We start from the raw sequence: 14,760 nt of genomic DNA, 5'->3' as shown, positions 1-14,760 counted from the left end.
AATGTGATGCCGCATCATAAATGAGTCCTAGAAACCATAGAGGTGTGTGCGCTGGTTCCCCTTCCTGGTTTAGTTACTAATTCTATGATAAACACTGAATTTATTTTACACCTAATATCTATGGGAAATGTGTTAAAGGAAAGCATTGATTTTAGAGTTTCAGGTTGATACCTTAATATAGCTGTTGTAGGCACTCATTCGGTTCAAACAAATTTGTGTGAATAAAGACCCAGCTGCTGAGAAAGTCCTTCATCAAGAATGGAATAAATGGGAGACAACAAGATGGCAAACTGGGTTTGACTGCCACCTCCAACCGTGGCATGAGGATGGCAGTTTGAGTCCTGGCGGCTCTGCTTCTGATCCAGCGGATCCAGCTCTTTGCCTGGGCTCTTGTACCTACACGGGAGAACCAAGTAGAGTTCCAGGCTCCTGGCTTTGGTCTGGCCCAGCCCCTGCTGTTGCCATCATGTGGGGAATAAACTGGCAGAGAGAATGTCTCTTTTCTCTGTCTTCCTCTCTCTCAAATAGGTAATGAGTAAATCTTTTTTTTATAGAGATTTATTTATTTTTATTGGAAAGTTAGATTTTCATAGAAAAGGAGAGACACAAACATCTTCTATCCTCTGATTCATTCTCCAAGTGGCCGCAATGGCCTGAGCCAAGCCGATTTGAAGCCAGGAGCTTCTTCTGGGTCCCCCTCGTGGGTACAGGGCCTCAAGGCTTTGGGCTGTCTTCTGCAGTTTTCCCAGGCCACAAGCAGGGAGCTGGTAGAAAGTGGAACAGTTGGGACATGAACTAGTGCCCATATGGGATCCTGCTGCATGCAAGGAAAGGATATTAGACACTAGGCTACCACACTGGACCCATGAGTAAATCTTTAAAAAAAAAAAAAGCAGAAAGAGGAGTGAATATGTGTTAACCTCCTGTGTTGATTGCCTTTACTTTATTTTTTTTATTAAATTTATTCATTGATTACATTGTGTTGTAATTACATATAATCTGGGATTCTCTCCTCCACCCTCCCCCCATGGTGGGTTCCTCTACCTTGTTGCATAACCATAGTTCAAGTTCAGTTGAAATTCCCTCTTTGCAAGTATTTGCCAAGCATAGAGTCCAACATCTTATAGTCCAGTCAAGTCCAACTACTTATTGGGTAGACCCTCTCTGGTCTGAGGGCAGAGTCAGCAGAGTATCATCCCGGTCAAATAAAAGCACTAATATACCATCTGCAACAATTAACATTGTTATGATTGCCTTTACTTTAAAGAGATTTAATCTAAACCTATGTTAACAATTATATTTCCCCTAATACTGCCATTTTTCATCATTACTAAGCAATACACATTCATTTCAGAAGAGCTAGAAATTACAAATAGCTAAATATAAGAAACCCTAAACTCACACATTTCACAACCAAATAGAAATTTTGCAAGTTCCAAGGGATTGCATGTGCTGCTAAAGTTATTGGACATTTGTAGTATTTCTAAATCTGATTAATTCTGTGGGAGACAAAGAGTATGCTGTTTTAAGGGAACTGTTCTTGTTTTGGTTTGAGTTTCTCGACCTGGTTCAGGTGTTTTTACTTCTGACTGTTTAAAGTTGTACTGCTTGTATGCATGTTGGAAAATCAAGTATATCAAACTGTATATTTTAACTTTTATTGGATTTTATTACAAATCAAGTATTTATTTTTACTTTAGACAGTTAACCAGCTGGCCCATGCCCTTCATATGGACAAGGATTTGAAAGCTGGCTGTCTTGTACATGTGTTTTGGCCAAAGGCAAAATGTGCCCTCTTGAGAGATGACCTCGTCTTAGTGGACAGGTAAAGTTACATGTGAATTATGTTTTTTCTTATTAGACATTTATTTACTAGAATGATGCCACTTACCTTAGTGGATAGAACACAGACATTTAAGATGTGTTGTTCTTTTCCTTCTTGAAATTGTTAGGAGTCTGATAAGGTGTTGGTTTTTGTTTTAAAATATTTACAAAAAATTTCTGACTTTTCATCTAATTGTATTATAAGGAATTTTAAAGATAGCCATTTTTTGAGGTTTCCTTAGATTAACTTCATAATTTGGATATGTGATTTAGTATTAGAAATTGTGTACTTAGAGTTAACATTAACTATTTGAGAAGGATTTATGTAAAGGTAACTTCAAGTATTTTTCTTGCTAGAGTGCACATGCGTAAGTTCCCTCATATCCAGTTTACTCTCGGTTCCTGCAGTAGCTGGGACGGGGCAGACCTGAGCGAGACACCAGGGCCAGGGTCCCAGTGTCCCAAGTGGGTTGCAGGGACCCAAGAGCTTGGATCATCACCTGCTGCCTCCCAAGAAGGATTTCATGTATGTGCTGCGGAAGCCAGCACAGGAAGCTGAAGTTCGAATGGATCTAGGACTGAAACCCAGACGTTCTGATAGGAGATGCAGATTCATAGTCCTTATGCCAAATACCTGCTCTTTAGATAGATATTTTTCTTAATCAGTAGTGAGTTCTTGAGACAGTTTCCCCAAATAACTCTGATAACTAATACAGCATTTTATTGTTTCTGAACTTATAGAATGGGTGATATTGTAGTGGAGCAAGTAAAGCTGCACCTGCCACACCAGCATCCCATATGGGTGCCACTTCCTGCCCCCGTGGCTCGGTGTCTGATTCAGCTTCGTACTAATGGCTTGGAAAAACAGCAAAAGATGGCACGAGTGGTTGGGACCCTGCACCCACATGGGAGACGTAGATGAAGCTCTTGGCTCTTAACTGAGCCTGACCATTGTGGCCATATGTGGAGTGAATCAGAGGTGGAAGACTTCTTTCTCTTTGATTGCCTCTTACAGGAAGCATAGTTCAAAGAATTAATGGAAATAGCTCATGTGAGAGAGATCTTTGGGAAATAAAAATATTTGGTGTATTTCATGACCATACTATATGTAATCCAACCAGTTTAGATAGGTAGGTGGCATATCTTTCATTGCAATTTAGAAAAATGACTTATTTATTATTTATATAGATTTAATTTATTTTTATTGGAAAGTCAGATTTACAGAGAAAAGGAGTGATAGGAAGATTTTCCATCCACTGGCTCACTGCCCAATTGGCCATAATGGCCAGAGCTGAACTGGTCCAAAGCCAGGAGCCTCTTCCAGGCCTCCCACGCAGGTGCAGGGTCCCAAGGCTTTGGGCCGTCCTTGACTGCTTTCCCAGGCCACAAGCAGGTAGTTGGATTGGAAGTAAAGCAGCTGGGATACGAACCGGCACCCATATGGGATCCTGACGCTTACAAGACAAGGACTTTAGCCACAGCCACTAAGCTGTGGCACTGGGCCCTTTTTAATGTTAAATTTGAGAGAGACAGGAAGCTGATGAATTGGTTCTGTGATGGCTGGTGAGGGCCTTTCCAGCTTGGAGCCAGGAGCCTGAAAGGGGCATAATCCAGATCTCACGCAGGGGACAAGACTTCACTGAAGATTTTAAAGTATAAGTAGTGTATTAAGTTTGTATCGTGGAGGGTATTTTATAGTTTGTTATTTGTTTATAAACACCCAGATTTCTGAGCTGACTGGACATAGCTAATTGTACCACTGTTGTGTTTTTTTATTATTATTATTTTATTTTTAAAAAAAGATTTATGTATTTATTTGAAAGAGTTACAGGGAGAGACAGAGGATTCTTCCATCAGCTGGTTCCCTCACCAAAGTGCTGCCGTGGCTAGAAGTAGGCTGGCCCAAACCTAGAAGTACAGGGGGCCCAAGGACTTAGTGCTCTCCCAGGTGGATCAGCAGGAACCTGGGGCAGGTGGGGCAGCCAGGACTTGAACCAGTGCTCATGTAGGATGCTGGCGCTGTAGGCCATGGCTTTACCTGCTCTGCCAAAGCGTTGGTCCTGTACTACTGTTTTTGACTATGTTAGCCTAGTTTGTTGTATGTTTCAGTTTGCAGCCTTTCAGAGCATAAAAGATGGGTAAGGTAGAAATATTGGCCATATAACCTGTTTTGCCAAAAGCCTTGGGTTAAAAATTTCCTAGGCTTCATATGAATGGCAGAAATTTTGTCCTTTACATTTCAAATATATAAAAGTAAATTATGGGCCCGGCAGCGTGGCCTAGCGGCCAAAGTCCTTGCTTTGACGCACCAGGATCCCATATGAGCGCCGGTTCTAATCCCGGCAGCTCCACTTCCCATCCAGCTCCCTGCTTGTGGCCTGGGAAAGCAGTCGAGGATGGCCCAAGGCTTTGGGACCCTGCACCCGCGTGGGAGACCTGGAAGAGGTTCCTGTTTCCCGGCATCGGATTGGCACAGCACCGGCCGTTGCAGTCAATTGGGGAGTGAATCATGAGACAGAAGATGTTCTTCTCTGTCTCTCCTCTCTGTATATCTGACTTTGTAATAAAATAAATAAATCTTTAAAAGTAAATAAATAAAATAAGTAAATTATGCCTGTGACTCAGAATTTTTTTTCTAAAATTTTCACCTGATGCAATTTTTACTTATTCTCATTAGCCCAGGAACAGATGTCACCACAGAGCTGGATAGCTGGATTGACAAATTTTGCTTAGATGCTGATGTCTTCGTTTTGGTTGCAAACTCTGAATCAACACTAATGAACACGGTAGGATCTAATCAGTTATTGTTTGGGTAGTGGGAAATTAACTGATGTCCTTCAAAGTTTTATTTTAAATTGTATTTCAAGGGAGGTGGGGCGTGCACGCATGCGCGCGTGCATACACAGACACACACACACACACACACACGGAAATCCCAAACACTTGAGCCATCTGCTGCCTCCCAGGGTGCACATTAGCAGGAAGGTGGAATGGGGAGCTGAGCTGTGATTTGTGCCCAGGCATTCTGATATGGGGTGAGGGATTTGTATTTCCGTAGTACTAGAGGCCACCTCTGATTTTCTGTAGTGTTTCCTAGGTTTCAAAGCGTTCTAGGCTTTAGCTTCTGGAAATCTTTATGAATTTACGATGACAGTATAGATGGTGTTGATATTGTCGGTCTCAGCAATGGGTGCCGGAGTTGTTACGCTATCTCCTCAATAAAATAATAACATGAACAGTTGCTGCTCTCTGCCATCTGTCCAGGAAGACTTCATATTTTCAGTTTTGTCAACGTTTTCCAACTTTATCCATATACACTGTAGGTTCCAGTCCACCTGTATGTACTTTAAGTCACTGTCAGACTGAGAACAGTTTAGATGAATTCATGGACGGTGAAGAGAGGGTGAGAGTGCGCTGGTCTTTGTCTTCTGTTTCACTCCCCACATGACTGCAATGGCTAGGGCCAGTCCAAGCCTAGGGGAGGAGCCAGGCACTCCACCACAGCGCAACAGTGGACCTGCATGTTGGACCTTAATGAAATGCACCTCAGTGTTGGCTTCCTGAAATGTTTAGGAAATTTTTAAAGATTTATTTTATTTTTATTGGAGAGGCAGGAATACAGAGAGGAGGAGAGACAGAGAGGAAGATCTTTCATCCGTTGATTCACTCCCCAAGTGGCTGCAATGGTTGGACCTGAGCCAATCCAAAGCCAGGAGCCTCTTCCAGGTCTCCCACGCGGGTGCAGGGTCCCAAGGCTTTGGGCTGTGCTTGACTGCTTTCCCAGGCCACAATTGGAGCTGGATGGGAAGTGGGGCCACCAGGATTAGAACCAGTTCTCATATGGGATCCTGGTGCATGCAAGGCGAGCACTTTACCCATCTGGTTACTGCACTGGGCCCTGATTTTTTTTTTTTTTTTTTAAGATTTACTTACTTATTTTATTTGAAAGATTTACAGAAAGAAGGACAGAGACAGAGACAGAAAGAGATCTTCCATCTGCGGGTTTACTCCCTAAATGGCTACAGTGGATAGAGCTAGACCAGTTGTAAAGTAAGGAACTTCTTTCAGGTTTCACATGTGGGTTCAGGAGGCCAATAGTTGGGAGCAGCCAGAACTTGAACTGGTACCCATGTGGGATGCTGGTGCTGCAGGTGGGAGCCTTATTTGCTGTATCACTCTGCCAGGCCCCTAAATTGACTTTTTAAAAAGACTTAGAGGGGGGAAAAAAAAGACTTAGTGGGGAGCAAGCACTTTGCCTGGCGTTTGACACCATCATTCACCTTGAAGTGTCCTGATTAAGCACCTGACTTTAGCCTCCGGCAAGCAGTGGTAATGGCTTAGGTAATTTGAGCATCAGATTGGCCCAGTCCCAGCTCTTGGACATTTGAGGAGTCAAACAGCAGGTGGGTGTGCATGCATCCTGCTTCTCTCTCTTATTCTAATACACACACACACACAAACACATACACACACACGTTAAAACTAAAAGTAAGGCAGGATCAGGAAAATTTCATCCCCCCCCCCCTTTTTTTAATTTGCCTTTGTATGTGTTGATTTTTTTTTATTTTTCAAAAGTTTTAATGCTTTCAAGAATGCTTTAGGATCCTCTATCAATGGGTCTTAATCATAGTTGACTCAGTGATTCAGACCTTCAAAATGATTTGTCGGTTATTAATGTAATATAAGATACTTTATAAGTGAATATTGAGATTTTGTTTTCTTTCAGGAAAAACACTTTTTTCACAAGGTGAATGAGCGGCTTTCCAAGCCTAATATTTTCATCCTCAATAATCGTTGGGATGCCTCTGCATCAGAGCCAGAATACATGGAAGACGTAAGTTACTTTAAAATCAGAACCTGTTGTCCTGGTATTTGTTATCCTTTACCCTTCCTCTTAATGAAAACCATGATTTCTAACAAGATAACTTTTTCTGGTATCTAGTTTTACAAGACAGAATCAGAGTATCTGACTTTTCTGGTTTCTTTGATCAAATATATTGTTGTAAACATATACATTGTTATGTGATATTGCAATGCGTTTTCTACCTTTAAAAAAAATTTATTTATTTGAAAGAGGCAGAAATATGGAGGGAGAAAAAGAGATTTTCCATCCAGTGGTATACTCTCCAGATGTTCCAGTAGCAGAACTGGAGTTTTATCTGGGTCTCCCCCACAGATGTGGGGGCCCTCGCACTTGGGTCATCCTCTGCTACTTTCCTGGCTGTTTTAGCAGGGAGCTGCATGATAAGTGTAGCAGTGGGACTCAAGTTCTGTCCAGATGGGCTGCTGGTATCAGCAGCTTAACCCACTAAGAACAATAGGACTCCTGACGTATTTTCATTCTGAACAGTATTCTATAATCTGAATATACTAAATGATAGGAAATTGGGTAAATTTCCTATATTTAGCTAGTACGAGTAATGATTCTATGTAACTTTTTGTATGTGTTTTTCTGGTGTGCATATGTATGCATTTTAATTGGGAATATGCAGATAATTTTCAGTGTGGGGTGTGTGACTGTGACCGCCAGAAAGTATTCAATATCTGAGAATGTTTTTTGTTGTCCGCGGGGATAGTGCATTACTGTATCTTGCAAGGTAGAGGCCATAGATGTTGTTATATACTCCTAAAATGCAATACAACCTCTTAAGATTATGCGACCCAAAGCATTAATAATGTAGAGGCCAACCTACAAGTTAAGAATATATTTGTTTTTAGTAAACAGGGTCTAAGAGTTTTGTAAAGTCAGTTTGTGCTTGTATCGGTGGATTGAGGATTCAGGTTGATTAGCATCTTCACCAGCACTTTGTATTGTTTCATTTGAGTCACCTTGGTAGCTACAAAAACTTTTTTTTTTTACAATTTATATTTATTTTTATTGGAAAGTCAGAGATACATAGAGGAGAGACAGAGAGGAAGATCTTTGTCTGCTGATTCACTCCGCAAGGGGCCACAACAGCTGGACCTGAGTCGATCCGAAGCCAGGAGACTGGAGCTTCTTCTGGGTCTCCCACGCAGGTGCAGGGTCCCAAGGCTTTGGGTCATCCATTCTCTGCTTTCCCAGGCCACAAGTAGGGAGCTGGATGGGAAGTGGGGCTGCCAGGATATGAACCGGCGCACATATGGGATCCCAGTGCATGCAAGGTGAGGACTTCAACCACAAGGCTACTGTGCTGGGCCCGAAAATTTTGTCTTTTTAAGATTAAAAAAAAAAAAGGCAAACTATTTGTAAGGCAGAGATACGGAGAGAGGATGAGAGACAGAGAATCTTGATCTGTTACTTCACTTGGCAAATGGCTGCAACAGCTTAGCCGAGACCAGGCTGAAGCCAGCACAGGCAGCGGCTTGGAGCTTCCAGGTCTCACCGTGGCAGAGGCCTGAGCACGTGGGCCGCATCTGCTGCTGCTTCCTCATGAGACGCCAGCCCTGCAGAGGCTCAACTTGCTGTGTTACAAGGCTGGTCTCTAAAAAGAAACTTCTTAAAAATAATAGAATTTCTGGGCCCAGCGGCGTGGCCTAGCGGCTAAAGTCCTCGCCTTGAAAGCCCCGGGATCCCATATGGGCGCCGGTTCTAATCCCGGCAGCTCCACTTCCCATCCAGCTCCCTGCTTGTGGCCTGGGAAAGCAGTCAAGGACGGCCCAATGCATTGGGACACTGCACCCGCGTGGGAGACCCGGAAGAGGTTCCAGGTTCCCGGCTTTGGATCGGCGCAGCATCGGCCCGTTGCGGCTCACTTGGGGAGTGAATCATCGGACGGAAGATCTTCCTCTCTGTCTCTCCTCCTCTCTGTATATCTGGCTGTAGTAAAATGAATAAATCTTTAAAAAAAAAAAAATAGAATATCTGACATTTTTTCTGTAAAATGTAATTTGCATGACACTTTTTGATTTTAATAATTTTTTAAATTTATTTTTTATTTTTGTTTTTTATTCATTTTTTTATTATTTTAGATTTTTATATTTTTTCATTATCTTTTTTATGTTTTATTTTTCTTCATTTTGTATTATTTTTTATTTTTTAATGATTGTATTAAGTTATGGTAGAAAGCTTTTAAAACTTACTCTCTCCCATAATTGTTCATATTTAGATTATTTGATTTTGTTTCCCCCAAAGTTGGAATTTTATCTAACACACAATTTTGTATCTTTTATTATTTTCTGTAATTATATAATTTCTTTTTTTTTTTTTAAGATTTATTTTTTATTTTTATTACAAAGTCAGATATACTGAGAGGAGGAGAGATAGAGAGGAAGTAGAGCTGCCGGGATTAGAACCAGCGGCCATATGGGATCAAGGCAAGGACCTTAGCCACCAGGCCACGCTGCCAAGCCCAGTAATTATATAATTTCAATTGGGATTCACTTAATCATCAGAAAATTAGAAAATACCACCAACAAATTAATCTCCCCCAGGAGCTCAGCATTCCACCTTAGCTTAATTTTCCTAAATTGTAACAAAGAAATCTTTTATCTTAGACGTAATACTGATAGCTGATAGTGACTTTTAACTTTAAATATTTATTGGGCCAGTCATTTAGTGGTTAAGTCCTCGCCTTGCGTGCATCGGGATCCCATATGGGCACCAGTTCTTATCCCAGCTATTCCATTTCCAACTCCCTGCTTAAAGCAGGCCTGGGAATGAAGTAGAGAATGCCCATAAGCCTTTGGACCTTGCAACTGCATGGGAGACCCAGAAGAAGCTCCTGGCTCCTGGCTTCGGATTGACTCAGCTCTGGCTGTTGTGGCTGCTTGGGGAGTGAACCAGCAGACAAAGATCTTCCTCTCTGTCTCTCCCTTTCCAATAAAAATAAATAAATCTTTAAAAACTTCTAAATATTTATTATAAAGGTGAGGAGCTTATACAATCATGTGACCCTTTGACTTCTTTTTGTTGTTGTTATTTAAGATTTTATTTTTATTGGAAAGGCAGGTTTACAGAGAGTAGGAGAGACAGAGAGAGAGATCTGTTGATTTCCCAAATGGCTGCAGCGGCCGGAACTGAGTTGATTCGAAGCTAGGCACTAGGAGCTTCTTCTGGTCTCCCACTTGGGTGCTTGGTTTCACCATTTTGGCCATCCTCTGATGCTTTCCTAGGCTATAAACAGGGAGCTGGATGGAAAGTGGAGCAGCCAGGACATGAACTGGTTCCCATATGTGATGTCTGTGCTTACCAGCAGAGGATTAGCCAGATTTTGCGATCCCCAGAAAATCATCAGGGGTCTGAAGTCAATGCAAATGCATAAACGCAGGTTATTCAAGCTAACCTAGGCTCCCCCCTTACCCCCCGTCCCCCGCCCAGCAGGACAGGGAGCAGCAACAACCGAATCAGCATCAGCAGCAAAAAGGGCAGAAGAAGGGCCAGAGGGAAAAAAGGGCTGAGGTTCAACAGCACAGGGTTTTTATACATTTCAGGCCAATTCCATATAATTATACAGTCATGATTGGTCAGTTTAAGTATTAACTTTTATAAAGAGTAAGTTGGCAGGCTTCTGTTGGTGGATTTGAAGCAAACAACTTTCAAAAAGTACAGTTTGATGGGCTATAGGTCAGTGGGTCTTATCTAACACCAGGGGCCTCCTTCCTGAGGAGTGGTCTGCCTATGTGACCACCCAGGTGTCCTGCTGGCTGTCACATAGACAGTCAAGCCTGGAGTTCACGTAGTCCCCGGCCAAGCAGGTAAGGCAAAAATCACAAAAGCAGAAAACACTGAGGTTCTTCAGAAACATTAAGCTCTCCCGGGGTCTCCAGTTCTCATTAGGATGCAGGGAGGCGGAAGATGGGCAAGATAAATGTTTGTTTTCCCTCTTGTGTTCATGGGAGAACCGAGAGAGGGAGGAGAAAGTGCCCCACTCCTTGCTGTCACACTGCGTCATCTCCCAGGGATGGAAACAGTCATTTTCAAAAATGTCGGTGAGGATCACCCTTGCTTTGAGTGTTGCCTGTCAGGAGCATTAATTTGCATATATTTAGTTTTTTTTTAATGACATAACCACATATGTCACTAATAGAAAATTGATTCTTTATATGCCACTAGAATTAACACTTATCTGTGACTTTTTTGCAAAGATTTATATAGTTGTTTGAAAGAGTTATATATAGGGAGAGAAACAAGGAGAGACATGTTCCATTTGCTAGTTCATTCCTCAAAAGGCTGCAACGTCCAGGTGGGTCCAGCTGAGGCTGGAGCTGGGAGCTCCATCTGTGTGTGCCGTGTGGGTGACAGGGTCCTGAGCACTTGGGTCATCTTTTGCTGCCTTTCCAAGTACAGTTCACCTGGGACACTAGTGTGCAGGACTGCTTCCTCTGCTGTGCAGTGGTGCTCGTCTGTAATGTTTTATAATAATTGTGTAGTGTTTGGTGATCCACCAGAAGTTTAAATACTTGCTCAAAAGAGAATGCTTAATTTGAGAAAAAGATGTCCTTTTATTAGAACATCAAACTTTATTGAAATTTCACAGACTTGTTAAGAATTTGGGAACTATTACTAAATGTTCATTATAAATGTAATGTCGGTCTGTAGCTGGTTTTAATTATGTTTGTTGAAGTTTTTCATATTTGTTTGATATTCTTTTTTTCTTTGTAGGTACGTAGGCAGCACATGGAAAGATGCCTGCATTTCTTGGTGGATGAGCTCAAAGTTGTGGGTCCATTGGAAGCACAGAATCGTATCTTTTTTGTTTCAGCAAAAGAAGTTCTTAGTGCAAGAAAGCATAAAACACAGGGAATGCCAGAAGGCGGTATGTATAATTACAGGTTTCCGGTGAAGTACAAGTATAGGTTTTGAAAACAATGACATCTTATCTTGCTGTGTTTACTGGCTCTTCCTTTTTTTGTGACTTTTCTTTCCATGGTCCTACTTTGCAAACATTAGTGGAAATTTCCAGAAACAGAAATGTTTTAAATTTTGTGCTGTTCTGAATATTGCAATGATATCTTGCCCTCGCCAGGATATGTTTGTGCAGTGTTTCTGTGCAGTATATGCTATCTACCTATTAGTCACTTTGTTATCACTTACCAAGTACCAAGTTGATGGCTATGATGATTGTAGTACTTATTTATGTTCAGGTAACCCTTGTTTTCTTTGTGACTGCAAAGTTCAAGAATAGTAATTCTGAAAAGTTGGATATGTGCTGAAGACAAGCTTAAACTGCTTGTTTAAGAGAAAAGTTGAAAACTCTTGTCTTGATTAGGGAAGAAAGAAGTTGTGTGCTGAGCTTGCTAAGGTCAGTGGTAAGAATGAATCTTCTATCCACAAAAGTGAGAACAAGGAAAAAGAAATTTGTGTTAATCTTGCTGTTGCATTTCCAACCACAAAAGTTATGGCCGCAGTGCTTGAGAAGTGATTAGTTATGGTGGAAAATGTGTTAAATTGCTCTGTATGTACAGGAAAAAGTGCAGTACGGTGTGTCTAAGTCTTAATAGCACTCTTGGTTTTAGGCATCCACTGGAATTTTTGAAACATATTCCCCGTGATAATTGTGGATGACTCTACTAGGTTTTACAATCTTTGCTTGTGTATTACAGGTGGGGCACTTGCTGAAGGATTTCAGGCAAGGCTACAGGAGTTTCAGAATTTTGAACAAATCTTTGAGGTAGGAATTTTGTGACTGTATTGGCTAATGTAAAACTTTCATATTGGTTGGAGAATGAAATCTTTGTTATTTATCTTCATCAGTAACCTTTGCTGTTATTTAGTGCAGTTACTGAAACAAGGAAATTTGGAAGAAAGGAAACCCGTGCAAAATGGATGATGTGTAAGGATTGAGAATTAAAGATCCTAATTTGTTTTTCCTTACATACTTACTCATATAAGGAGAAGCTGTTTTCGAGTGTTGCCTAGGTTTTGCAGTTAATGAAATTCCATGTTCAGCCATGTGGCGCAAGGACAAACGATTATAATACAGCGAAGTGAAAATCATCGTTTTTTTCTTTTTGTTATACTATTTATAGAGATATAGAATGTGGCTAATGTTAATTTGATAAAATTTTACTCACATTTGTTACTTGTTAATCTGCACATTTTGTGAAAGATTGCTGAGCAAATGAATGAATACAAAAATAATTGATATAGCTCTGATTCATTAGGACTCTGGGAATCTAAACTCTTACTTAGCCCTCGTTAATATAATTCTGCATAGATTCCATGTTACCTTGCCTTTTATGAGTTGAAACAAAAACTGAGAATTGAAGAAACTTCCATCTGTAGCTATTCTTCCTTATAACTAGTAACTACCTTAAAAAGAGATGTGAGTAACGACTATACTTGGCAAAATTTTTTAGATCAATAATTTGTTTACTGTTCCTCACCTTTACTTTGGGTGAAAGGGGAAAAGGCCGTTAGATGAAGACCTGTTTGAGAAAGAAAACCCACTGTGTTGATAAAGGCTCTCTAATTGTTGAGAAGCTTCTATCATTCTTATTTTTAAATATATTTTCCCATCTTAGTTTTTAATTTTTGGTTATTTGAAGAAAGAAGACTATAAAATAATTCTTTTCTAGGATGTCTTTAATGTTTGTGGTAAAGGATATTCCTGGGGTGATGGGTGAAATTTGAATGTGGAGTAGTGTTAGGTAATAGTATTGTCCCAGTGGTGAATGTTCTAAATAGAGCTGTCTGGCAAATGTGTAAGAAGGTGTTCTCCCCTTTAGAAGACAGTGTTGGTGTGTATTTAGCAATGATGGTTGCAGTGACCTGTGAAATTGTTTAGTAAGGGAAGAAAATAATAAGTGAAATTCTGTTAGACCTGTGTAAAGCAAGGAGAGGCAAGCAAGCGAGGCTGAAATTATTGAACTTCTAGATTAAAAAGTATATTGGCATTCTTTCTTTATTTCAATATTATTATATTGAAATAATACATGGGAGTCAGTGTTTGTGGGGTTTGTTGTCAAGGAGACTTGGTAAGGATGTTGGTTATGTTTTAAAAACAATACAGATAAACTCTGATGTTTCCACATACATAACTGTGATTATCAGCACCTGTACATGTTCTAGAGAAATCAAAACTATCTTAATTAGGATGTGGATAAATGCTGAAGCTTTTCACTAGTCTGCAGTAGGACACTCTGACAAGCTGGCATTTTAATTTGTTTAATATTTTAAATATCTTGGAAATGTAGAGTTCCCAATGAACTATGTCTGGGAAATGCTGCCATTAATATGTGGATGTCCTTGAGGAGGTTCATATATGAATAAATATATATGAAGGATACTTAAAATTGACCCAGAATACAAACTCTTGGGCATATTCCCAATACTGTATTTGTGAATAGCATGTTTCTTTTTCAGGGTACCTCTTAATACCGTACAGACCAATGGGAAAACTGGTGTGGGATACATTTTAATTAGAAGAAGATGCTATTCTCATCTGTGCTTACCCATTGTTATGTATTTTTGATTGAGAAATAACATTGTGTGATAACTTGTGGAGATGTCTTCCCTTTTGTCTCGTCTAGCTCTAACACTGTGCTGTACCGACACATTTATATCTTCATTGCTGATATCTAGATCTGCTTCATCGAGGAACATAGAATTTCTTTGAATTTTTTTTCTTTTAAAATATTTTTATGCTTTCATTACAATTTTTTTCTGGAGTTTAACTTGGCACATTTATGAGATGATCACTTAACATGAAAACAAAGTTATGGTCATTATAAAATAAATAGTTTACTGTTCAGAAGTTAAGTGTTCAGAAGTTTAGTGTGGTTTTAAAAGAGGAAGTATATAGCAGCATTTGACATTTTCTTCGGGCACACACAGAAGGGGAACAGTGTCCACCCATTAGTTGTGAAATGGAGTGAGTCACAGTGATTGGGGGAATAGTGACTCCCCACGGGCATGGATAAAGCTCTGTGATGCTGGGGAGTGTGAGCTGAACTACCTTTGTCAGCTGTTGACCACAGTACCCTCACGTGCCCTGTAGCTAAAGAAATGAGTCT

The 14,760-nt window shown here is 40.5% G+C and overlaps 1 protein-coding gene across 4 annotated transcripts in view; it reads left to right on the top strand.

Annotated features, from left to right (window-relative positions):
* The window catches only part of MFN1 (mitofusin 1), a 42,430-nt gene that overhangs the window by 13,313 nt on the left and 14,357 nt on the right, over positions 1-14,760 (top strand). For all 4 annotated transcript variants that reach the window (XM_058661067.1, XM_004591326.3, XM_058661066.1 and 1 more), the window contains exons 5-9: positions 1,701-1,825; positions 4,502-4,610; positions 6,551-6,658; positions 11,408-11,561; positions 12,349-12,416. In XM_058661067.1, the coding sequence (XP_058517050.1) occupies positions 1,701-1,825; positions 4,502-4,610; positions 6,551-6,658; positions 11,408-11,561; positions 12,349-12,416 (564 nt within the window). The remainder of the gene's footprint in view (positions 1-1,700; positions 1,826-4,501; positions 4,611-6,550; positions 6,659-11,407; positions 11,562-12,348; positions 12,417-14,760) is intronic.

This window comes from Ochotona princeps, chromosome 3 (genome assembly GCF_030435755.1).
Source record: "Ochotona princeps isolate mOchPri1 chromosome 3, mOchPri1.hap1, whole genome shotgun sequence".
In the NCBI taxonomy this organism is placed as follows: domain Eukaryota; kingdom Metazoa; phylum Chordata; class Mammalia; order Lagomorpha; family Ochotonidae; genus Ochotona; species Ochotona princeps.
Note: the sequence above shows the minus strand (reverse complement) of the source record. Positions and strands in the feature narration are given on the sequence as shown.